This window comes from Ascaphus truei, chromosome 7 (genome assembly GCF_040206685.1).
Source record: "Ascaphus truei isolate aAscTru1 chromosome 7, aAscTru1.hap1, whole genome shotgun sequence".
Classification (NCBI taxonomy): domain Eukaryota; kingdom Metazoa; phylum Chordata; class Amphibia; order Anura; family Ascaphidae; genus Ascaphus; species Ascaphus truei.
Window position 1 is genome coordinate 87,973,974 of NC_134489.1, and position 25,929 is coordinate 87,999,902.

The following is a 25,929-nucleotide window of genomic DNA, read 5'->3' on the forward strand; positions in this document are numbered from 1 at the left end:
AAATATGTGAAAATGGCAGTATAACGGGTTATCTGTTCTCACTTAAGCAAATGTCGTCAAATGTGCTTCGCAAAAAAAAACTGCAAACTGTGTCTGCTTTGGGAACTGTAGCGAAAACGTTACATATCTCCACACGTTGGTCTCTATATAATGAGCCTTTCCCAAATCTGCAAGTGTAAAAGAAAACAAGTGATCTGGTCCAGGACAAGAATATCCCCAGCAAGTACAAGCAGCCTCTTCTGAGACTGTGTCAATTCCATAATCATATAGTATATTCTTAGCAGCCTTATGTATTCCAACAAGGTCAGAATCGGACATGGTCCAGCAATTTAATGTACGCCTCATTTTTGATAACAAGGATAATTCTGGGGCTCGGAGTAAGTGACCTTTATTAAAATATGTAAATAAAATATGATTATACTTGTATAGACCAAAAGCCATTAATCACACGACGTATGCAATGAGGGTATAGGTACCTGAGAGATTTTTGCATCATCCTGCAATTTCTTCAGTCTCCCTTCGTTATTGTGTATGAATTCCTTCAGCATCACGTTGTGGTCATGCATAGTGTACTCTCGCTTTGCGAGATCCATTCCTCTCTGAAGTTCCTTTACATCCAAAAGGACATTTTCAAGAGAAACTGCAAAACAGCGAAATGAATGAGTAGAGCCGGACTGTAGGAATAATCGCAGTGGAATTATTGAATGGTCTTCCTAGTGTGGTTAAACTCAGCACCACTGGATTATCGCCAGCTGAGGGCGCTCCTGTTACACCAAATTGACAGTGTTCAAAACCTACTTTTAAAAAAACCCTAAATATTTCATTGTAGGAACCAGAGTAGAAACAAAATAAAAAAGTGAATTTTCTTTTAAAAAATACAAAGACGACATTTCTGATAATAATTCAGACATAACACAAAACCCCAGCATATAATAATAATTCAGACATATCTGATGTGATAAATGTTTGGTGGATCACTTGTTTTAAGAAAGATCAGGAAAAGAAAAAGGTTCACCACCGTGATTATAATTTGTAGATTTCTTCGAGCAACTCTCATGATACGCATTGAATCAAAGCCTATAGGATTAAATGCAGTGTATGCAATTAAATGTGCATTGCAAATACCAGGAACATGATGGGCATGCCGACAGTTAACCTTATATATTAGAAGCTTGGTGGGCAATTAAATAATAATACAAATATCTGTCCGGCTTAGTTTTGACTTTTAGCTTAATGCTAGAAAAATGAGTATAACGTTATAACAAAAAAATAAAATAAAAATGATACCACAATATTGGAAATGAGTTGTAATAATCTTATCGGTCTCAAAAACATCCATGCACAGGGACTTCCGAAGAAAGATGGCCGACTAAATGGTTCAAAATGGCCGAATCAGCACATCAGAGATAGCTGGAGCGCAAGTTTGGTGGGTTTTTGCCTGATTTAATTGATTTTAATTGATTTTGGTTTCGAGCATGAGCTTCACTTGGTTTTAGAGGTGTATGTATATATATATATATATATATATATATATATATATATATAGACCATACGATACCGGTTGCAACACGACATCAAGGGACAGCACGCAGGTAAGTAAATCAAAAATGTTCTATATTTGATAGAAGACACAAAAAACGACGTTTCGGTCCCCCAGTGGGGGACCGAAACGTCGGTTTTTGTGTCTTCTATCAAATATAGAACATTTTTGATTTACTTACCTGCGTGCTGTCCCTTGATGTCGTGTTGCAACCGGTATCGTATGGTCTGTTATTGCTTTATGGGATAAGCACCAAAACTTATTTACTTGCATATGGTGTGCCGGCTGTGCATTGGATTCTATATATATATATATATATATATATATATATATATATATATATATATATATATATCGTCAAATTATAATTCCCTCATTGCACCACGTTGAGAAACGTTGGTTACCTGTGCAGTGTTTGTTTACATTACAATCCTATTAACCTGAGTGCAATCCTCTGATTTCGAACGGTATCTAATGTTTATATATATATATATATATCAAATAAATAATTTCTGTAGTATTAGATAACAGTGACTGTTTTTTTCCATCACTTAATCCCCTTTTTAATGAGTTTTAATGCATCCTTTGATTTCTACAGCAGGTTTTAACCCCTCTCCCCAGCAGTGCAATATCTTTGCAACACTTTCCTGTTTGGGATAATTTGTTGCAAATGTTCCCAGCAGTTTGAGCTGTCAACTGTAACAACAAATGATGTAACATTGTAGCTGCTGAGTTACACTGACTGAAGCAGCCATTATGTTAGGCACACAATCAGAATTGTGACAGATTTATAACAGGAACACCAAACTATTGCAGGCTTAGGTAAGAATGCAGAATTATACATTGTCACATGCTTTACATATAAAAATAAGAAAACAATAAAATAAAAAGTAGTATTGCTGCTTTCATTTCTTTTGATGCTGGAGCTGAATAGTTAAACAGGGATGAGGCTACCTATACAAAATAAAATACTCAACAATATTCAAATACTTGGTATACACTAAATATTGCACAGTTCCGGTACAGTATACAAGCATGGCATTTTCTTTATCTAATGCAATGTCCTTTCCAGTTCGGTTTGCAATGAGTGACACATTTTATTGATGAGGACTTGCAAAATAAATGTTGACAACACGAGAAATAAAGACTAAGGGAAGCACTTTACCTGCAGCCGCTTTCTCCACGTAATGAAGTTCATTGTGGAACAGAGATACCTGAGCATACTTTTCTCTCACCACGTTGGATATATAGTGCAGCAGTGTTTGTTTTCTATCCGTTGACTTGGTATCTAAAAGCTGCGAGTGACAGATATTAAGCTTTAGAATATTTAACCAAAAGCACAAATATAGCTGACCGAGGAAAAAATGTCTGCGTTTCCAACAGCGGGAACATGAAATGTAAGTGTCGGATATCAGGGTGCAGGCTGAAGTCCCCCATTAAAGCAGAAAAACATGTGAAATCTTATATGGGTTTTAAAAAAAAAATCAGTTCTGTAATATTAGATAATAGTGACTGTTTTGAAAAAAAAAATATTCAACTCTTAATGCCATTATTAATGAGTTTGAAAGCATCCTTTGATTTCTATAGCAGCTTTTAGCCCACCTCTCCCGAGCAGTGAAAGATATTTGCAACACTTTCCTGTTTGTGATCATTTGTTGCAAATGTTCCCAGCAGTTTGAGCTGTAAACTGCAACAATAGATAATGTTCCCTTAGTAATATAAGGATGCATTGTAGCTGCTGAGTTACACTGAAGGATTCATTGAAACGGAAAGACGACCATTATGTAAGCAAGGCACGCAATCAGGATTTGGAGAGCTTTGTAACAGGAGCACCAGCCGATTGCCAGCTTAGGTAAGAATGTAGCATTACATATGGTCACATGCTTTACATATAAAATACGAAAAAGGGGGAATGTAGTATTGCTGCTTTAACCAAAGATAAGTGGACCATTGTAAATAGACATGAGACAGGTTTTAGGATTTAGGATATTTTTGACATATGTCTGAGCTACAGTATTCCATGTGGTCGAGCTCTGTACGAGGCAATTTTGTGATGAAATAAGAGGGTGTCAATTAGTTAAGGCTGGAGATGCAGATTAGTGGTGAGAACAATGCACCTGAGATGGCGAACCAAGGTCTAATCCAAGTGTCGGCTCTCATTGTCACCTTGGGCAAGTCACTTTATCTCCATCCCTGTGCCTCAAGCAATAAAATAATAATAAATATTATAATGTTGGTGTCACTGAATTTGCAAAATGTCTATAAGCAATCTTTCTGCAGCATTGTATTTCACAGCCCTTGCACATGCATTCAGTAAGTGTGTCCAATTCACATGGGCTTGATATTCCACTCACAAATACTAAGAGTACGCTGGAAATAACATTGACAAGTTTTCTTAAAGCGACACTCCAAGTGCACGATTTCTGACGCAGTTTTATTTTATTTTTAACATAGGATTGAAGCAGGGGGTCTCCGCCGCTAAACCCCATTAATTTCAGCTCTGGAGACCCCCTGCTTCCCGAGATATTTATCTCCATAGAGGGTGCCGGTAGCCACTCCGGTCAGACAGCAGGGTTCACATGATGGCGGGTTTTCAACGCTCCTGCCCCCTGCGGGCCAATCAGAAGCCGTGACGTCATCAGGTTCGGCTTCCTACTGAGCCAGCGTGACGCAGGAGCTTTAAACTTTGCAGAGATACCGGCACCCCCTTTGGAGGTCTGTATCTCGGGAAACAGGGGGTCCGCAGAGCTGAAATGAAAGGGGTTCACCTCCGAAAGCCTTCTGGTACAATCCTGTGTTTAAAAAAAATTTTACAACAAAAAGCACTTGGATTGCTCCTATAACAATGGGAATCTCTCCCTATAAAAAAAAGTACTTACTAAATCTAAACTCTGAAGTTTGAAGCCATAGACTGCCCCCCGTTTACTGCTATTCATATAGTTTCCAAGGGCCAAAATGATCTGCAATGTCAGAGAGAGAGAAAAACATTACTTCACACTTCGTACAATACATGATAAAACACAGCAGATTTATTCTCACCAATGTTATCTTAATACGTACCTCAAGTATCTTCTTGAGCTTTTGGGATGACTTTATAGAGACAGATGCAGCTATTATTGCATGAAGTTGCTAAAATAAAAATAAAAAAACACATTTCTGCAGTTGACACAGATGAACATCAGTTATGTTTATTACCAAACTCTGCCTGCAATTTATATGGAATATATATCCCATACAGTCGATCAAATATTATCTGCTCAATCCGCAGAGCCTGGAAACAATGCGTGAATCTGCACATTTCAATATTTACTAAGAGGATAAGATAACGCAAAAGAATGATATATTGTGCTATATCATTATAGAACAGCATTGGTGTTAACTACGTAAACGGCCTACTTGTAATGATTCAACAATGCCAATTTTGCGCTCCTTCTATAACTGTTAATTAACTATAACTTCTTCTTCCTTCTAGAACTGCTCATTAACTATTTCCAGCATACAACCATATTATAACAGTGAGAATGTGGAAGATCTGCCATTGTGATATGCAGGGAATACATATGAATAACATTGTTATAGTTCACTCTCTAGTCCAGGGGTGGCCAACTCTAGTCAGCAAGGGCCACCAACAGGTCAAGTTTTAAAGATATCCCTGCTTCAGCACAGGTGGCTCAATCAGTGGCTCAGTCGAAGACTGAGCCACTGATTGAGCCATCTGTGCTGAAGCAGGGATATCCCTTCAAACCTGACCTGTTGGTGGCCCTTCAGTACTGGAGTTGGCCACACCAGCTCTCGTCTCTTATGAACATATTGCATGTGATGTAAGTATTTTTTGCTTACAGGTGTTAACATCTGAATGCTCTCTGTAAAGTTTCCAATAAACGCCATGATGGTCATCTTCTGCCCCAACCGCTCTATTTTACTAAACTGCATCATGAACCGATCTTCATTAGACAAATTCTCCAGGGGTTTTTTCTCTCGCTCATAAAGCCTTAAGACTTTCACTTCGCTCTCTGTGGGCATGAACCTCATCAAGCACTCAACAAAATCCACGGGCAATGTTTTCAGGTCAAATCTATGAAAAACAAAGTGGAGAGGGAGAAAACTCAGACAGATGAAACAGTTGGCCTCTCGTTGCCACCGTTCTTAGAACTCCTTCCCAGAGCATGACGATCAGGGAAGGACAAGGATCTGATAAGGTAGTTGAATAAAGCAAAATACATTCAGAAGCGTAATAAAAAGCGTGACACTGGACTGTTCTGGTTTCTAAATTATTAAATAGCTTTTTAACTGCGGATACTAAAATGGTGGCAGTAGACATGCAAATACACACATTGTGTGGCATTTTTCAGCGTCCCCCTTTTTACAGTCTTCAGCTGGTTCATTAAGACGCTTGTACAGACGATCCTCGCTTATCCGACGGAATGCACCCCGCAAACCGCCGTCGGTTAACGGACCATCGGATTGCGTGTCCATGTTAATTAGGGCGGTGACCGTCGGATAAGCGTGTCCGAAGTCGGATAATCCGTCCGGCGGACTGCATTAAGCGGCGTCGGATAAGGCATCCGTCGGTAAGTGGGACGTCAGTAAGCGAGGACCGCCTGTACAGCTAACAGAAAAAAGTGCATAACCCTTAATTTATTCTGATACAGCGGTTTCATCCTCCTGAATACCAAAGTAGAGATGGGCGAACAGGTCCAAATCCTTTCCCCAGATTTTTTAGACCAAATTCGATCCCCACACAAAAATCCGAATCGATTGTGTACTAAAAAATCTGAGCGGGTTCATCCTAATCCGCCATGTGATACAATCCGGGAGGATTGGTAACAATCCGCAGTCAGGTTCCATATTGAATCCAAAATCCGCACCGCGTATTAATAATCTGAAGTCAGATTGTTCTAAAATCAACACTCAGAATAAATATCTCTCTCCCGCCGGAATTTAGTGCAGATTTTTAACAATCCGACCTGCAAATTGTTACTCCGCCAAGCGGATTGACAGCGGTAGAAAAAAAAAGCGCGTTTCACATTTTGAGCCCGACCCGCATATACGCGGCTCACAGGAACCCAGGCCAATCTGCAGAAACAAACCTTGCACATCACCCGTCCTAAACCAGACAGAGTTGCTGTTGATTTTACTTTGCAATACAATGAGATTAAATAAGAGAAAATGTCCAAAGCACCTACAAAGACAAAATAAGAGCAAGTACACACCTTCAAAGCGTTAGTATTTTAAAGGTCTGATTTGGGTGTCTTATTATTGATGCCAACTATGGTCTCAACCTGAAACCCACTGCTGTGAAATTAATTGCTGGCCACTTCAACCGCAATAGGGGTTAATCTATTTCAGAAGGCCCAACTAGCGGCTGAAAGGTACCGTAAACCAAGCCTTTCACCACTGTTTTGCTGAAACAGAGAAACCCAGACAGGATAGAGCCGTAATAATGATCTTTTTAGAAGAGACACAATGTCTAGAAAGGGTAAGAACACATATTTCCCTGCACTATGTCATCTTTTGCAGATATTATTTTACATGCTTAAATATATGTGGGAAGGAATGATTGATTTTGGAATAGTCGTGTCCCGTAACATTGGAAATGCTTCCATTCTTCTGCTGTTGCGCAGAATCCTGCGTGGATGCAACTGCACATCATATACGTATACAAGTATAAGCAAGGCCAGGGGTGCTCAACTCCAGTCCTCAAGACCTATTCCCCCCCCCCCCCCAACAGGTCAGATGTTGAGGATATCCCTGCTTCAGCACAGGTGGCTCAATCACCACAAGTGAGTCATTTGAGCCACCTGTGCTGAAGCTGGCATATCCTTAAAACTTCACCTAAAACAGCAAGTATGTGCTAATGTAGCAGTGAATGGGTTAACAGGGCTATCCTGGTTACTCTCTTATTTGTATATAGATATTGATACATGAAATAATCCCCATTATAATTACAGACTAATTTTTTATCATATTTTTATTTGAAGAAAAATAGCTAACTTTGCAAATTCACACGTTTTTATATGCGCATAATAAAAAAAACTATGATAAATAAAAGAGGGCAGAGGATACATGGAGACCCCTAACGTTCTATTATGTTGTTATTTACAATGAATATGTTCCATGCATTATTTTATTATTCTATGGCCACAGGCTGCAAAACAAGCTCTTGGGCATATGTGCAAAATACATTTTTTTCACTTTGAATTCATCATGCCAACGAAGGATAGAAATGTACAAAAGGCAGTAAACCTGAACAGAATAGTTTACATTGTTGGTACTCAAATAAAGCAATGATTTGGCACACATCTAGCACATTCTTGGCATGATATGGTTACTGGGGTTTTAATATGAAAAATAAATATAAAATAAAAATTGCCCTATAACCAGCTCTGCAAAGAACCGGTCACAGCTAAAATGTGCCACGGTGGTAACTTACATCTGAATGGCTTTGCATATTTCTTCTGCTGTCTTCCCGGCTTTTCTCAAAGTGATGGCAAGGTTTTTGGATCTGTTAGCTTCCAGCAACGTCACTTTATTCGACCCTTTTGGTGCTATTTTCTGTTTGCTGGAAGTGACATCAATAGCGGATCCCTGGGCTTTCGTCTTGAATATTTCTTCAAATTCGTCCACATTTAAATCCTGAAGTGAGAAGTAATATTTATGGAAGACTGAATAAACAGAAACATGTATATTTAAGGATAACACTGTTTTTAAGGGCCATATTTACTTAGTGGTGCTACTCCATAAGATATCTTATGGCTCCATTCCATTAAATGGGCTATAAAGGGTAAGCTGTTCTAGGCCATAACAGACCTTTACGGCCTAATCAGGTTTTATGGCTAAGAAACGCTCTAAATCTCTTTGCCAGACACACAGCACAACAGTTCTTGGTTGCAACAGCGTAGCCACAATTTTCCATTATCCTTTCATCAGCAAACGTAGTGTAATAAGTAGTCATTATCATCCTCTATGTATCTATGCATTCAGAACTAAAGGGGTTAACCCATTTGGTGTAGTGTAATGTGTTGCTGACACCTTTACATTGAAAGGGTTAATGGCGCCACTGTAAAGGTGTAAGTAATACCCACAAACTGTAACAGCTGCTAAGTTAGGGTTACCTCTAGTATCCTTTCATCGTCAATTTCATTGAACACTGTCCCATTGATCTGATTCGGTTTCAGAGCTACCCAATTAAAGACCGGCATGCGGAATTTCGTCTTGATAGGCTTCTTAATTTTCACAGCTGGACAAGTTAAAAAAAATAAAAAAGAAAATTAGGGTTTCAGCGGGGCCTTGTAATGAGCGGCACAAACAAAACATAAGCTTTTTCAAGAAGCAAAGAATTACCCTTCTCTGACACAGCGGAACCCCTTCCCTGACACAGCGGAACCCCTTCCCTGACATAGCGGTGGGGAACCCCTACCCTGACACAGCGGAACCCCTTCCCTGACACAGCGGTGCGGAACCCCTTCCATTACACAGCGGTACGGAACCCCTTCCCTGACACAGCGGAACCCCTTCCCTGACACAGCGGAACCCCTTCCCTGACATAGCGGTGGGGAACCCCTACCCTGACACAGCGGAACCCCTTCCCTGACACAGCGGTACGGAACCCCTTCCATTACACAGCGGTACGGAACCCCTTCCCTGACACAGCGGAACCCCTTCCCTGAAACAGCGGAACCCCTTCCCTGACATAGCGGTGGGGAACCCCTTCCCTGACACAGCGGAACCCCTTCCCTGACACAGCGGAACCCCTTCCCTGACACAGCGGAACCCCTTCCCTCACACAGCGGAACCCCTTCCCTGACACAGCGGAACCCCTTCAATGACACAGTGGAACCCCTTCCCTGACAGAGCGGTACGGAACCCCTTCCCTGACACAGCGGAACCCCTTCCCTGACAGAGCAGTAGGGAACCCCTTCCCAGACACAGCGGAACCCCTTCCCTGACACAGCGGAACCCCTTCCCTGACACAGCGGAACCCCTTCCCTGACACAGCGGTAGGGAACCCCTTCCCTGACACAGCGGAACCCCTTCCCTGACACAGCGGAACCCCTTCCCTGACACAGCGGTAGGGAATCCCTTCCCTGACACAGCGGAACCCCTTCCCTGACAGAGAAGTAGGGAACCCCATCCCTGACAGAGCAGTAGGGAACCCCTTCCCTGACACAGCGGAACCCCTTCCCTGACAGAGCGGTAGGGAACCCCTTCCCTGATAGAGCAGTAGGGAACCCCTTCCCTGACAGAGCAGTAGGGAACCCCTTCCCTGAAAGAGCGGTACGGAACCCCTTCCCTGACACAGCGGTAGGGAACCCCTTCCCTGACACAGCGGAACCCCTTCCCTGACACAGCGGAACCCCTTCCCTGACAGAGCGGTAGAGAATACAATGATGGTTCTGGCCCACACACACAAATGGGAACATAACATTTTAATTTAAAGTGCTTTACCGAGATACTTTGAAGGGGGCGCTGGTATCTCAGCTCAGTTTAAATGTCCCACGGGCCAATAGGAAGCTGCAAGGAATGACGTCATGGCTTCCCATTGGCCCATAGGCCGCAGGAGCTTAAAACAGCAGAGATACAGGCGCCTGCCCCCTATGGAGGCAAGTAACTCAGGAAGCAGGGAGTCCCCGCAGCTGCCACTTTCGTGGTTGGGGTTTGGAAGGAATTGGTGGAGGGAATAAAGGACGGCCTTGGTATTGCTTGCCAAAGGCTGGGGCCATGGTGCATTCGCCCGCGCTGAGGCGTGGGGAGGCTGGGAAGTGACCGCGTGAAGCGGGTGCTTTACCTGGACATGGCGGACGGGCCGTGGGGCGCGTGCCTATGGCCGTCACGGAGCTGGTTCGCCCTCATTCGGCGAACCGTTCACGTGACCGGCCTGTTTCAACTGATTTCTTGCACAACGCGCACCCCCTCCCGCTTCCGCCTGCACCCCTTAAGGCAGTCTGATCGCTCAGCGTGCGGACGCCACCGCACGGTCTGCGGCACCATGGCCCCAGCCTAAGGCGGCACATACCCCAGGGACGGAACTGTCCTGCACAGATCAGGTAAGTCTCTAACCAGTTTGGTAGCTGTGTAAATCGATACGCGTTAGTCACACATTTGAATGCATAGTGCACATTTGATACGTTGTTCCCGCATCTAAAAAACAGGATGCAGATTTGATCACAATAGACCAGCGGCACGAGGAACAGAACTTGTAAAACAACAAGGAGACAGAACAAAGGAAACCTACAGAACAGCTTGATGGGCCCATCTTTTGAGGAAGCAGAAAAACAAAGAAAGAAGTTTGTGTTATTTACATGTTACATTGTAGCAGCTTAAATAAAAAGTAAGAGACATGTATTGTGAATTTATTCCAACAATCTATGCAACAATATTCACTGTTGTCTCCGTCCAATTATCTACTGAATTACAAAAGGAGGATAGAAAAAACAGAGGACTAATAAGTGCATCTGCATATACCCCAAATCTGCTTTATTCAACCCATAGTTACAGCATACAATGGTAAACCCTTTGGGTGCTCCAGAGCGTAGTGACCACGTCATAACCAACTGAAGTTTTGTTTTCCGCCTAGATCGCGTCCTGCGTTCCCATGGAACGCAGGACACAATCTGCAAAGTGAGGAAACGGAAGTCTCCTGCTCTTCCTGCAAAATGGTCGCCCATGGTCATGTGACCACTGCCCCACGACCACTCCGGCACTCCAAGCGTTAAAGGGACAATCCATCCTAGGACCAAAGTGAACTAATTCCAGTGACATGTTTAAGGGGCCTTATCTGGGCGATTGATGCCGTTTGTACCCAAATCTGACACCTAGTTTTTTTTAAATATGACTTGGGAGTGTCTTCTGGCTACTCCTTTTCTGTGATGTCACTGTGTGATGTCACTGTGTGATGTCACAGTGTGTTCATCAACTGCTTGTACAGCCAACGTCCTTAACTGATAAGGACAGGGTGGGATAAGGGGAAAGAAAACACTTGAGTGGTAACCCCTTCCCTATTCAGAGGCCCTTAAGATGTCTGTCTATGTGAGATTGCGTCTTTGTAGTGACATTATAATAATTTTGTATTATTCATTTATTATTTTACTGTAGCTAGAAGTGAGAATAAGATTCCCTATTGAGTAAAGATTGGGACTAATCTCCTAATCAAAGTAACAGTAATGTATGATGGGATACTGCTCTGCACAAGTGGAAGTGGGTGTAATAATTAACCCAAACACTCATACCTGACTAATAGGAAGTGATATCAACATCTAACAAGCTGACTCAGTTCCAGATATTTCCTGTTAGGTCAGAGACTAATAGTATAAACAAATAAATAATTCTACAGGACGTTCAAAGGAGGCCAGAGGCTGGGTCAGCCAGAAGGTGATACAAACACCTTAATTCCACCGCAGAACAAAACATTATTCCAGATCATTCTTTCTCAATTCCCTGACTGAGGGACATGCAAAAAATGCAGCAGTCTGTTACTAGGAGTAAGGGAATATACAGTCACGGGAGATTAAAAGGTCGACATCTTTTGAGCTGCCATTTCCAAGAGTCTGGTTTTCAGGAAATCCCTGCTTCAGCACAAGTGGCTCAATCAGTGGCTCAGTTCTGTGCTGAAGCAGATAAATCCTTAAAACATTACCTGTTGGTGGCGCTTGAGCACTGGAGTTGGAGCCACTGATTGAGCCACCTGTGCTGAAGCAGGGATATCCTGAAAACCAGACCCGTTGGTAGCCCTTGAGGACTGGAGTTGGATACCCCTGTACTAGTTCATGTGTCTTTAAAACACTACTATTACAATAATAATATCCTTTACCATAAAAATGCATTAAAAAAAAACTACTTCCAAACTTCCCAAACCCCGTCTAGTATATAAATCACAGGTAATGAGCTATCACACCCGCTCCATTAGTTATGGAAAAACCAATGAAGACCATGAATATAACATTCCGGCTAGAAGACACATCGTTATGAACTGATTTATGTGTTAATCTTACACCAGTTTCAATGTGTTCAAGGTTTTTTTTTAACATGGAAAGCTAAAGAGTAACTCAAACGTTGCCATGTAACACAACACTAATGCTAAAAAACATTAATGTCTTAACCTTTTCCCTGCCAGGAGGGGCAGCCACGTATTCCTTTGCGGGCCCCTCTGGGAGTGAAAGGGTGATTCACGCTTGCTAATTTATGATCTCTTTACCTTTGACATATGTTCCTCCTCCTTAATATTGAAACATTTCCGGGATCTAAAAAGTGCCTGCACCTGAGCTAGTGATTTTTCTTTAGGACGTCATTATGTCAATATTGCCCATGCTGGACTTCAACAGTTCAAGTAAAATTCATGTAGAAAATAAAATCCAGTTAAATAGACATTGAAAGCTTTTCAACACATAGTAGGCATGGGCTGTCAAACGGCAAGCGACTCAAGCAACCTTCTCATGCGGCCTGGAGTTTGTTATGGCCGGGAGGGAGGTTGTTTGGGCCATAGTGAGAGTGGGAGGGACAGTGGAACGGAGAGGGGGAAGGGAGAGGGAGAGTGAGAGTGGAAGGGAGAGTGGAACGGAGAGGGAGAGTTGAAGGGAGAGGGGGAGTGGGAGGGAGAGTGGAAGGGCGAGGGAGAGTGGAAGGGAGGGGGGGAGTGGAAGGGAGGGGGGAGTGGAAGGGAGGGGGGGAGTGGAAGGGAGGGGGGGAGTGGAAGGGAGAGTGGGAGGCAGAGTTTAAGGGAGAGGGAGAGTGGGAGAGGGAGAGGGGACAGAGCTTTATTTTGCTGTTCGTTCTGCAGGGAGGTATGTTGTTTGGGGCATAGGGGGGAGTGGAAGGGAGGGGGGGGAGTGGAAGGGAGGGGGGGAGTGGAAGGGAGGGGGGGAGTGGAAGGGAGAGGGGGAGTGGAAGGGAGAGGGAGAGTGAAAGGGAGAGGAGAGGGAGAGTGGAAGGGAGAGGGGAGGGAGAGTAAAAGGGAGAGGGAGAGTGGAAGAAAGAGGGAGCGTGGAAGGGAGAGGGAGAGTGGAAGGGAGAGTGGAAGGGAGAGGGAGAGTGGAAGCGAGAGGGGGAGTGGAAGGGAGAGGGAGCGTGGAAGGGAGAGGGAGAGTGGAAGCGAGAGGGGGAGTGGAAGGGAGAGGAGAGGGAGAGTGGAAGGAAGAGGGAGCGTGGAAGGGAGATGGAGCGTGAGAGGGAGAGTGGAAGGAAGAGGGAGCGTGGAAGGGAGAGGGAGCGTGGAAGGGAGAGGGAGCGTGGAAGGGAGAGGGAGCGTGGAAGGGAGAGTGGGAGGCAGAGTTTAAGGGAGAGGGAGAGTGGGAGTGGAATGGAGAGGGGACAGAGCTTTATTTTGCTGTTCGTTCTGCAGGGAGGTACTGTATGTTGTTTGGGGCATAGAGAGAGGGGATGGGTCAGAGAGGAAGGGGATGGGGATGCAGAGAGAGAGAAGATTGGTGGGAGAGAAAGCGTAAGAAAAAAAGTGTACGTGTAGATTATAGTTACTATATATTTGATTTTTGCCTTCCGCCCCTCTGATGATGCGGCCCGAGTCTTGCAGTCGAATTAAAGAATTGGCCCCCATGGTATTCTGAGCTTGATGGGCCTGTTGTAGACTGTTGTAAACATGATCCTGCAGAAGCCAACACGTAAAGGTGCAATATAACGACAGGCCAAAGTCCTACCTGCTAGTCCTGAGTTGAAGATGACTGTGGGTGAGGCTGTTCCTGGGAGAGGTGGGGGTGGAGGTGGAGGAGCAGACGTTTCTGCTGTTGGGCCTGGAAGAGGAGGTGGTGGTGGAGGAGGTGGGGGAGGAGGCGGTGGTGGGGGTGGCATGAGACATGACATGGGACCATTTTGCACTGCAAATAGAAAGTAGAAACAAATTATAGCATAGACCAGGGGTGTGCAAACTGGGGGGCGGGAGATTTTGCTGAGGGGCGCGGGCCATTCCAGAGGCCCCGCGCTCTTCCCCACGGCATTTAAATTAAATGCCGGGGGATTGCGTGAGGCCTCTGCAACACTTTACTTATCCAGATTCAGCTGCTCTGTGATGCGTCGCCATGGCAATGTGGCATCAAATGATGCCGCGGGGTCATGTGACGTGAAGTTACATGACCCCGCAGCATCATTTGACGCAGCTCTAAGGTAGGGAGGGGGCACGGGCGACGCAGCAGGGAAGACAGGGGGGGAGGGGCGCAGCACAAAAAGTTTGCGCTCCCCTGGCATAGACACCACTAGTTATATGAAACAACTCTATCTAATTCACTCTCTATAATCCCGTCTCTCCCCATTATTCCCAAAATATTCTGTAATACTTTGGAATTACTACTATTGCGCAATTGAGTATTTGAAATAATTGGCCCATGTTTACTAAGTGGTGCTATTATACAAGACACCTTCCTGCGCTGGAAGACACCTTTCCGCATATTTACGTGTATGCGTTTTTTTAATAACCACGGTTAAACTGCATTTCCTATTGAACGCATGGCTAACAACATTGGTACATCATATTCTGCCTCCATCTTGGCCAATACTTTTCAGATTGGTGTCTGTTCTTCCCTTACCTGTCCCAGATGTTGAGGGTAAGGGGGGAGGAGGTGGTGGCAACATTGCTGAAGATGGAACTCCAGAAGCTCCTGATCCACTCGCAGCTCCACCAAGTACAGAAAGTCCACCAACTGCAATACCAGATCCACACGTTGCCCCAACTGTTGCCTCTGTTCTTGATGGCAACGTCCCTGAAGCCACCATTGGCATAATAGATATGTCTCCGTCACCTTTCTTTTGAATCTTAATCGTGCCTTGCTTCTCCAACTCATGGATCTTTCTCTCCAGAGTGGATTGTCGTTGAATTGCTTCTTCTTTCTCCTTGACCATTTTTCTTAATGTGTGTACCTGGGTATTTGCATCTTTACAAACTTCCTGCAGAAATATTAAGGTGGAAGGAGATTGCATATGAACAGGATACTAGGTATTGAGCGGTCCCCTAACATGTGTTCACATTGCATTGCTCAAAACACGATTGAATAAGTGTGATAAACTGTAAAAAGGTTCAATAAAACCACAATCCCTTGTGCTTTGTCTACGGCCCAAACAGTTTTAATGTTTAGCAATATATTCCTTCCACCACTTGCTTACAGATAGCTCAAAACACATTTTAATGAGTAATTATCACATTTCACCATAAAGCCATTGACATGCCATCACTAAAATATGGATTAGTTGCAAGTGCGACAAAACAGAGAAACAAACGCTACCTCTAGCCGCATAAATGCAAGTAAAGTAGGTAATGAGGGTGCTAGAAAACCCACAGGACTAAACCCCACGTTAGTTCAGTATCCAAAGTAAGTAATCTTACATACAGGACCAGCTTACCCACGGCTCCATAGAGCTCAGATAGATGCCAATGAAGTGTTCTTCATTAATCTTAACAGATGAGTGCATACAGAGCATCATACTTAACTTGTCAGTCACTATACTAATTTACCTGTATTCCACGTTCACATTAACAGTCTTTCAATGTTGACAGCATTTAATTGGAAAATATTATGAGTGTCACAAGCTGCCTCCTTAGTTGTTTTTGTTTCTTTGTGTGAAAATAGAACGATGAGACATCACACCGCAATTTGTTAACTTATTATAAAGAACTAGCACAAGGGTGACCACCTCGGGCCTTCAAGGGCCACCAACAGGTCAGATTGTAAGTACAGATGGGCACATTTTTGGGGGGCGCATTTGGATCCGCCGGTTCCATTGATCTGCGGATTTCCGCAAATCAGTCTCTTCCAGATTTTATCACTGACAAGCCACATGGCGGATTCCGCAATCAGTTGGCGGATTTTGAAGAATCCAATCTGCGGATTACGGAATCCACCAACGGGTTGCAGAATCCGCCGATTGGATTCTTAAAAACCAATGCGGATTGTATCCTATGGCGGTTTTGGATTAATCCGCAGGATTGAAACTGGAACAATCCGTCGACGGATTTTGAATGGAAAGCTCAGGAAATCCCGGGAAACGGATTTTGGCAGTTTCCCCCATCTCTTGTTTAAAGGATATCTCTGCTTCAGCACAGGTGGCTCAATCAATTAGGGATATCACTAAAACCTGGCCTGTTGGTGGTCCTTGTGGGCAGGAGGTGGCTATCCCTAAACTAACAGAAGCATTTTGACAGTGAAATGCTTTTTTGTGATCAAAATGCAACTTCACAAAGGGAATAACCTAAAGTGCTCATTTGTTTCTTCAGGAAAGATGTAACAAATCCTTTTCTTGCACTTTATTAACGATACGTGTTATCTTTTTGGGGACTGATGGAGACCCCCGAGATAGCTGCACCAAGTGAAGTAACGCATTTAAATCATTCAATATTTTAGCATCAGAACTTTACAAAACCACTCAGTGCTGTGGCACTGGGACGAATTACACATGTTTTATATGATACAAAGTTATAAACCTACATTACAATAGTGCAAAGGTACTTTCAAATAGTTGTTGAAGGCCAGTGTGAATATCTGAACCTCACATGGCTTTGCGACCCTCCAAATGTTCCATGATAAAGGAAATCCTTTAAATGTGTACACAGCAAAGCAGAAATGTGGAATAAGCAAAGAAAATAATGAATACGTGTCCTAAATTACACTAGGGCAGGGGTGGCCAACTCCTGTGGTCAAGGGCCACCAACAGGTCCGGTTTTAAGGATATCCCTGCTTCAGCACAGGCAGCTCAATCAGTGGCTCAGTCCTGTGCTGAAGCAGATAAATCCTTAAAACATTACGCTTGAGCACTGGAGTTGGCCACCCGTGCAGTAGGGGTGTGCCACCTGTCCATTTATTTCAGTATAATTATAACGTCATATTTGTACTGTAGATATCTGAAAATAAAATAAATAGCATTGCACTCTTTTGAATATAAAACATCTTTTGAATCTAGTTAGTTGAAAATAAGTAGTAATAAAAATAACAATGTCGGCTTAGATTTCAGCTTTATGGTGGTTCACTTTTGCCTGGAGGAAGGTCTGTACACATGCAACTGAATGACTTGTTTAAGGCCGGTGACATTTCAAGGGCAGTCACTCTGTATGCGTAAAAAAAACACAGTCTCCCTGTGAAACTTACCCGTGTGATCTCCAGTTCTTTGTGTCTTTGCATGAGCTGTTTTTCCAGTTCCACAATTTTTGCCATAGCTTCATTTTCTGTGTCTTGCAGCTTTTCAGACAGCTGTAATTTTGAAAGAGCGGCTTTTCAATATTATTTCACAATCATCGTCATTCTTCAAAAGCCTTCTCTTTTATATTAAAAAGCAATGTATTTGTGGACCTTTAACAAGAAATGTGTGCTTGACAAGACCTTCAATTTCAGAAGTGTGTGTGTGTGTGTGTGTATGTGTGTGTGTGTGTGTGTGTGTGTATGTGTGTGTGTGTATGTATGTATGTATGTATGTATGTATGTATGTGCGTGTGCATATATATATATATATAGTAAACAAGAACAGATGGCACTCACAAAAAGATAAAAGATAGGTGCTTATCCCATAAGTATTGAATAGGTAACAGAGTTCCTTACCAGGCAGACCAGGAGATCCAGGCACAATCAACCAACGTTTCGGTCCTAACAACAGGACCTTTCTCAAGGGAGCACTCCCTTGAGAAAGGTCCTGTTGTTAGGACCGAAACATCGGTTGATTGTGCCTTTTAAATACATTGTTTTGGACTTTACCATGAGTGCTGTCTCTTTTCTTGTTGCATGGTCCTGGATCTCCCTGGTAAGGAACTCTGTCACACACACACACACACACACACACACACACACACACACACACACACACACACACACACACACACACACACACACACACACACACACACACACACACACACACACACACACACACACACACACACACACACACCTCTCTCCACAGGAACATCTTCAGAATTTTAATATGGATAACTGCCCTATATATTTTCCTTGGATGTTTCAGGAAATTTTTGTCTGCTTCATTGCTTATGTAGATTCCTTCAGAATATTGTACAGCTCACAAACATTATATGTATGTTACATAACGGCTGATGTGTACTTTTTGCTTACATGAGAAATGTTTTCTTCCAGTTCCTCGACTCTTTCCAAGGCTGCATTCTTGGTCTCTGCATCTTCCAGAAGAGCTCCCACGTCAAACACATTATCCAGATAAGCCTGAATCTGGACCTGAAGTTTGTCACTTTCTGTGTGTTTCAATTTCTGAAAGTTAAAGACAAGAATACAAAATACACGTGGAACCTGCAGGTATATAATTGCAGTTATTGTATTACGGTTGATATAGTAAGTGCTAGAAAAGGCCAAGACAAAAAAATTGCATTTTAGAGGAAATACTGACTTTTTTTAGAATATTGACATCTAAACGAGACTCAAAATCAGTATTACTGATGTCAGGAACAAATGATTGTAAAGTTTGTATAGCTCTAATGTTGGTTCATTTAAAGATATTCATACTGCCACAAATTAAAACCAAAGTAAAAGAATATTTTTTAATATCTTTCCATGTTGCTTTTTTAGGAAAAGACAATATAGCCATTTCCATTGTGACTAAACTCAAGTTTATTCAGCGCTTTGCTTGTGGTTGGGATTCTGACCACAACAGACACATTGTCACAATCACTTGACATGACTTAGTAACAGTTCCAACTTATCAACCGAGGTTGGAAAATGAATAACGTCTTCGCTCTTTTTTGCTACAATATAGTGTCAAAGGTATAGCAGAATGTCTGCTCAAACTGATGCAGGAGTATCAGAGAGACACAATAATTAATCAGTACTAAAAGTAGGGATTATGTGCTTGAATGTAAGAACACAAGTCTATAAGACAACGGTTTAAAGCAAGGGTGCACAAACGTTTCCTGTCTGCGCCCCCTGCCTGCTCTCTCCACCAGCTCGCACCACCCTCCCTTAACTTTTTCTCCGGCGTTTTCTGACATCACAACGTCATGTGATGACACGTTGCTATGGCGACATGTCACCAGAAGCTGCCGGAGACCAGGTAAGGGACTTAGAGGCCTCGGGCGCGCCCCCGGCATTTAATTTAAATGTTGTGGCGAAGAGCGCGGGGCCTCTGTAAGCGCCACTCCCCCCCCCCGAAAATGTTGTGCCCCCCAGTTTGTGCACCCCTGGTTTAAGGGTTCTTTGTATCATTTCAATATGATGCTGTAATTTATATGGTTCTATAATAAGAAATAGAAATAAAATACCCTTTTTAAACAAATGTTAATTTTTTTAATGAATGTTGCAGGCGTGTAAATAAAAATAAGTTGTACAAAATCACTTAGAGTGTAAGCTCTTTGCGCCAGGGTCTCCTTTTACCTTATGTTGCCACCTACCTGTTGCACGTATCCCCATTGTTTGTCATTTATTTACCTTGTGTTGCAATTGTGTAAAGTGCTGCGCACATTCTTGGCGCAATATAAATACAATTATACATACATACAAAGTACAGTATTGAGGAGTCACATTTTGACAACTGTCAAAAGCACATTTCTACCTGAAAATATAATAATCATAAATAAAAATACTTACATCCAAATATTCATCCAAAGCTAATTTGGAAAATTCAAACTGTAGGTGAACTCTAAAGTTCATGTCTTCTACTGAATGGACTACAATGTTAATGAACTGCATGCATGCCACCTGCAGGGAAAGGAGAACACAGATGCATGACTTCTTCCAAACAACTCTCATTTGGGATTCTGCAAACAGAGCAGAAATATTTTGTAATGTACACAACACTCCCCTGTCATCATCAACTCTTACTCCCGTCTCTAATACTTTCATTAGCTTTGCCATCTTCTAAAACTCCCTCCCACCCTTTTCCTCCAAGCTGAGTGCATTTCTTTAACGCAAAGTGTGTGGTGGTCAATTCTACATAACCTCTACACCAGGGGTGACCAACTTCAGTTCCCAAGAGCTAGCAACAGGTAAGCTTTTCAGGATATCCCTGCTTCAGCACAGGGGGGGGGGGTCAAGCCACCTGTGCTGAAGCAGGGATATCCTGAAAACCTGACTTGTTGGTAGCTCTTGGGAACTGGAGTTGGCCACCCCTTCCCTACACGGTCTGCTCTGTACCTCCTAAAATAAATGACTTAACCTCTCCTAATTAATGAGCACAAGGATCTTGACAAGCTCCGTTTGCTTGGCTGTGCGTAGCACCCAGGATTTTCTGCAACCACCGATATTTACCCCTCTCCCCCTCTACAGGCTGCTATTTTCTCTATTCCCATAAAGCTTCCTCAAATAGCGATTCACATGTCTTTTATATTAATTATGCATTTTATATTGTATTAAACAATGTACCACCTTATACCTCTTACAATGCCCCCTACACATCTTAATTATTTATTATTATTAATAACAACCTTTAATAATTCCTCATAGGGTATTTTGTTTTATGTATTGTGCTGTGGTTTGAATGTTGATGCCTTACACTTAACAAATAATACAATTACATTGGACTATTTCCCGTGTCCACCTGCAACTCTCCCTTCATTTTTACTGCATAGACTCCTTTCTTCAGTGTACTTATAGTTATTGTGTGGCTAATGGTTCTGCAGAGACCTGCGCTCTATTAACCTACCAGCTTTCAATTCCACTTTATGCTCCTCCCTGTCCTCTCTCAGCTCTGCACCAGACCCTGACAACGTGGTCAGTAAATACAACTTTGCCCTGTCCTCCTCTTGATCTACATGCCCCGCTTTCTCTCTGCCATTCTCACCCTTTGAACCCCAGACCCTGGCTAAATTCCCACACACGCATGCTGCGCTCCTGCACTCGTTCCTCTGAACATCTCTGGAGGAAATCTCACACTCTCGCAGACTTCCTTCACTACAAATTTATGCTATCCTGTTTCAACTCTACCCTCTCTCACGCTAAACAAGCCAACTTTGCCTCACTAATCAAGATGCACAAGTTGAATCCACGCCGACTCTTCTCTGTTTTTGACTCACTACTCAGATCACCCTCTGCTGCCTGTTCTTCTTCCTCCATCTCACCTCAGTACTTTGCCGACTATTTCAAGGAAAAGGTGGAATCCAAACGTCAGGACATCTCCTGTGTATCCTCCTCCCATCCTACACCTCTTCCTAACTCTTCTCCTGCCTTCCTTGACTATTTTTCCACTGTCACAGAGGAGGATGTATCATTGCTGATCACCTCTTCTCCCTCTACCACCTGTCCTCTTGACTCCATTCCCTCCCATCTCCTAAAATCTCTTGCTCCTACTATTATCCCTAAGCTCACACACATTTTTAACTCCTCCCTCTACTCTGGTACCTTTCCATCTTCCTTCAAACATACAACAGTTATACCATTACTCAAAAACAGCAAGCTTTACCCTACCTGTCTTTCTAACTATCGACCTGTCTCCCACCTGCCTTTTGCCTCTAAACTCCTTGAATGTCTTGTATTTTCTCGCTTGCTCCATTTTCTCAACACCTACTCTCTCTTAGACCCTCTACAATCTGGCTTCCACACTGCTCACTCCACTGAAACTGCCCTCACCAAAATAACTAATGACCTCCATGCTGCCAAAGACAGAGGTCATTGCACTCTGCTCATATTACTTGACCTCTCTGCAGTGTTTGATACTGTGGACCATCCTCTTCTCCTTCACATTCTCCATACTCTTGGTATTCGTTGACCTCTCTGCAGCATTTGATACCGTGGACCACCCTCTTTTCCTTCACATTCTCCATACTCTTGGTAGTCATAACAAAGCTTTATCCTGGATCTCCTCTTACCTCTCCCATCATAATTTCAGTGTCTCTTTTGCCAACACCTCCTCTGTCGATCTTTCTGGGGGGTACCCCAGGGCTCTGTCGTGGGACCTCTTCTCCTTTCTCTTTATACACTCTCTAGGTGACCTAATCACATCTCTTGGGTTCAAATATCTCTTCTATGCTGACAACACACAAATGTACTTTTCTACCCCTGAACTTACACCTGCTGTACTGACCAAAGTTTCTGAATGTCTCTCTGCTATATCATCCTGAATGGCCCTCCACCGACTTAAAATGGCAAAAACAGAGCTCCTCATATTTCATCCCAGAGCTCCTCATATTTCATCCCAAACCTGGCCCCACTACCTCCTTCCACATTACTGTTGGAAGTTCTGTCATACACCCAGTAGCCCAAGCACACTGCTTAGGGGTCACACTCGACTCCTCTCTCACATTCTCCTCTCACATTCAAAACGTATCTAAAACCTGTTGCTTTTTCCTCCTTTGATAAAGGACCTACCCGTCCGAAACGCATAGGAGGTTGTTTGTTGCCCCCCCTGGGGCTATGTTTTTTTTTATCAGAGATGTTCTGAAATAAATGGATTTGATTTTTGCACCACCTGACTCCCTAGCAGTGCGCCTTTGTCTCTTTGTTCTACCTACATTTGGATTTTCTACGTGGCTGGCACGCCACAGTGGACCCCTACAGACAGCTTAAGTGGGTAAGGATTATTTATTTTATGTTTGACCATTATAGTTGAGTACTCTAACCTGGACAGCCTTTATCTTTACTCTGAGGATATCATCCTACATACTGTTATGAGTGACTCACAGGCCATTCCATCATATACCCACACTGCTATTCTGGCGTCCATGAAGATTGTTCAATGCTGATTTAGTTGTCATAAGATTGGAGCACCCCTTGACCCCCCCCCTTTTTTGACTCCTTACATCTCAGCCCTAATTTCTCGCTATACACCATCCCGACTCTTGCGTTCTGCTCAAGGATGTCTTCTCTTTCCCCTTTTGTATCTAAAGCCCTCTCCCGCCTTAAACCTTTCTCACTGACTGTCCCACACCTCTGGAATGCCATTCCTCTCAACATCCAACAAGCACTCTCTCTATCCACCTTTAAGACCCAACTCAAAACACACCTGCATATGAGTAGCTCTATGAGTGATAGTTTTACACTGTATACATAAACCTTGGCCCCCTGCAGATGCACTAACCAGAATGCCCTCCTACTGTCTCTATGTGTCCTTCCTACCAACCAATTAGATTGTAAGCTCTTCAGAGCAGGGACTCCCTTTCCAAAATGTTACTGTTATGTTTAAAGCACTTCTCCCTTTATGTGTTATTTATATAATGTGTTATTTATATGATTGTCACGTGTATTACTGCTGTGAAGCGCTATGTACATTAATGGCGCTATATAAATAAAGACATACAATACAATACAAAACATGTTGAACTGCTTTCAATGTCCAAATTGAGATATTTGATTATCAGACAGGCCGTGTGACACGGAAGTGCTTACAAACCCCACTGTGGTGTTGAAGGCGACTTGTAGAAAGTACAAGGCTATCTATCATCTGCTCAAGGAGCTTTTTATTATCATCCCAAATTATAAAAACCTCAGTTTCCAAAAATTAAAATCCAATCATTGTTATTGATCAGTGAAATTATGAACTAACCTAAAACACTGGATTTATTGAGGTACATTTTGTAGACTGTGTGATAACGAATTATTTTTTCATTGCATATGATAAAGCAATTTCAGATTGAGAACAAAGCAAATAAATCCAAATGTGGTCAATTCAAATGGGTTTTTTTTTTAATGTTAATTTATTATGCCATGTGCATCATAGTTTTTATGGACGTTTTACATAAGAAAAATTGTTGCCAATATTATTTAAGTCAAATCAAAATATAGTACAAAGGCCCTCACCATAAAATCTATATTATTGTCTTCATTCCTGAAATGCTCCATTAGTTTTTCAAAGCGCTGCTTTTCCCCACAAACCTGGTGAGAAAACAAATATGTTATCAAGAGAAATATAAAAACGAAGCAATTCACAGATAGTAATGGGATAGCATTAGAAATGTCAGCTTACTACACTACTGCTTTCATGTCCTAATTAACTATCCCAAGGTGGATTTTGATCGACATCTGGCTGATAACGCATAGCAATACTCGTGCTACAAAACAGCACCAAATCCATTCAGGAAAAAACCTCTATACTTCCAAATATTTTTTTACTTGACAGATCTGGGGCTGTTTTTGGTATCACTTTTGCACCAGCTTTCAAGCCGGGAGACTTTGGAAAGTTTCCCGCAATGTATATATTCTTATATGAATGTGGAGAGCAAATTCTACACTTTCTACACTTTCTCCTCATCTATTCTCATTAAACTGGAACAAATAATTCTCTAAAGCAGCCATTGATTAAATAGTGGCACCAAGTGTAGTCATTTTTTACTACAATGAGCATATCATTTATTGAATAAACCTCTTTATTCTTTCATTTATATCTATTACTGTCATTCAAAAATGTAAATAATTTGTTTATTTAAGTAAACAGCTCATGTCCCTTTCTTTTGTTAATATAATGTACTAGTTATAAACCAATTGTTTATATTATTTACTAATTCATAATCAACATTTATAATCTGTTAAGAGAGAAAATGACAAATTAATATTCCCTCCCCCTTATACAGATGTTTTGCACCTTAGTATAAATGTATTCAAGTCCCTTTGTATTGTATCCATTCTCTTCGCACATTTGACCAAAATGAACTAATCAAGAAGACACAATAAGGAATAAAATGAAAATAATTGACACAAAGTTGCATTCTTCAATAAAGCAAAATTCCTCGGAGGAAATGTGTTTAGTGGGGAAAGTAGGTTTCCACGGTGATACCAGCCGATTCACGCAAATGGTGTTAATTAAGATATATAAGGAAACAGCCAAGTACAGATCACTGTTTCTACCCCATTGTGCCAACATGCTAATTAAGGTTTCATAGTAACATTTTATTAAATGCAAAAAGGTATGTTTTGCAAAGCATTATTGATGAATGGTGGTTCGTAGAACTGTAGCGTTTCTTTTTCTTTTTAATCCCACCTGCCCAGGGTTTGTAAATTCAGCGCATAAGTGCCCCAAAACTGTTGTGTTTTCAGGAACAGGCAGGAATTGATCATTTGAGATTGATTACATGCTTTTAAAACTAGCAAACACTACCATACAACTCAATAATGCAATTTATACCGGTATTTATTTTAACCCCATTAAAAGTATAAATAGCACTGTGGGCTCTATTGCCAATGTCTCCTGGCTGCAAAACTGGGGCCCAGAACAACACTTATCATCAAAGAAAGGGAGTTGCAGTTAAAGCGATTTGAGCTGCTCCTTTGCCAACTCTTTTGCACTGGGTTTTTGCTCCGGTTTTCCAGACTTGAATAAATAACCCCCACTGAGACCAACATTTGACTGGATGGTGCTATTATACAAGCCAATGTATCTCTGTGTTTTGTATGCCAAATGATTGTGATATTTTTTGGGAAGGGCGTGTACATGGATTATTGTACTATGAATTAGACCAGGGTGGCCAAACTTTCCTCCGTGCACACCCCTGCCTTATCTGCTTACCAGCTCGCACC

The 25,929-nt window shown here is 42.4% G+C and overlaps 1 protein-coding gene across 11 annotated transcripts in view; it reads right to left on the reverse strand.

Moving 5' to 3' along the window:
* FMNL2 (formin like 2) overlaps window positions 1-25,929 on the reverse strand; it is a 213,420-nt gene that overhangs the window by 10,723 nt on the left and 176,768 nt on the right. For 7 of the 11 annotated variants that reach the window (XM_075609384.1, XM_075609392.1, XM_075609386.1 and 4 more), the window contains exons 10-23: window positions 24,217-24,291; window positions 20,074-20,184; window positions 18,595-18,744; window positions 17,623-17,724; window positions 15,073-15,430; window positions 14,191-14,367; window positions 10,776-10,796; window positions 8,656-8,780; window positions 7,974-8,176; window positions 5,381-5,615; window positions 4,601-4,669; window positions 4,420-4,500; window positions 2,706-2,835; window positions 477-640 (exon numbers count right to left, since the gene is read on the reverse strand). In XM_075609384.1, the coding sequence (XP_075465499.1) occupies window positions 477-640; window positions 2,706-2,835; window positions 4,420-4,500; window positions 4,601-4,669; window positions 5,381-5,615; window positions 7,974-8,176; window positions 8,656-8,780; window positions 10,776-10,796; window positions 14,191-14,367; window positions 15,073-15,430; window positions 17,623-17,724; window positions 18,595-18,744; window positions 20,074-20,184; window positions 24,217-24,291 (2,001 nt within the window). The remainder of the gene's footprint in view (window positions 1-476; window positions 641-2,705; window positions 2,836-4,419; window positions 4,501-4,600; window positions 4,670-5,380; window positions 5,616-7,973; window positions 8,177-8,655; window positions 8,781-10,775; window positions 10,797-14,190; window positions 14,368-15,072; window positions 15,431-17,622; window positions 17,725-18,594; window positions 18,745-20,073; window positions 20,185-24,216; window positions 24,292-25,929) is intronic. The other 4 variants (XM_075609395.1, XM_075609391.1, XM_075609393.1 and 1 more) reach the window with 1 other exon arrangement.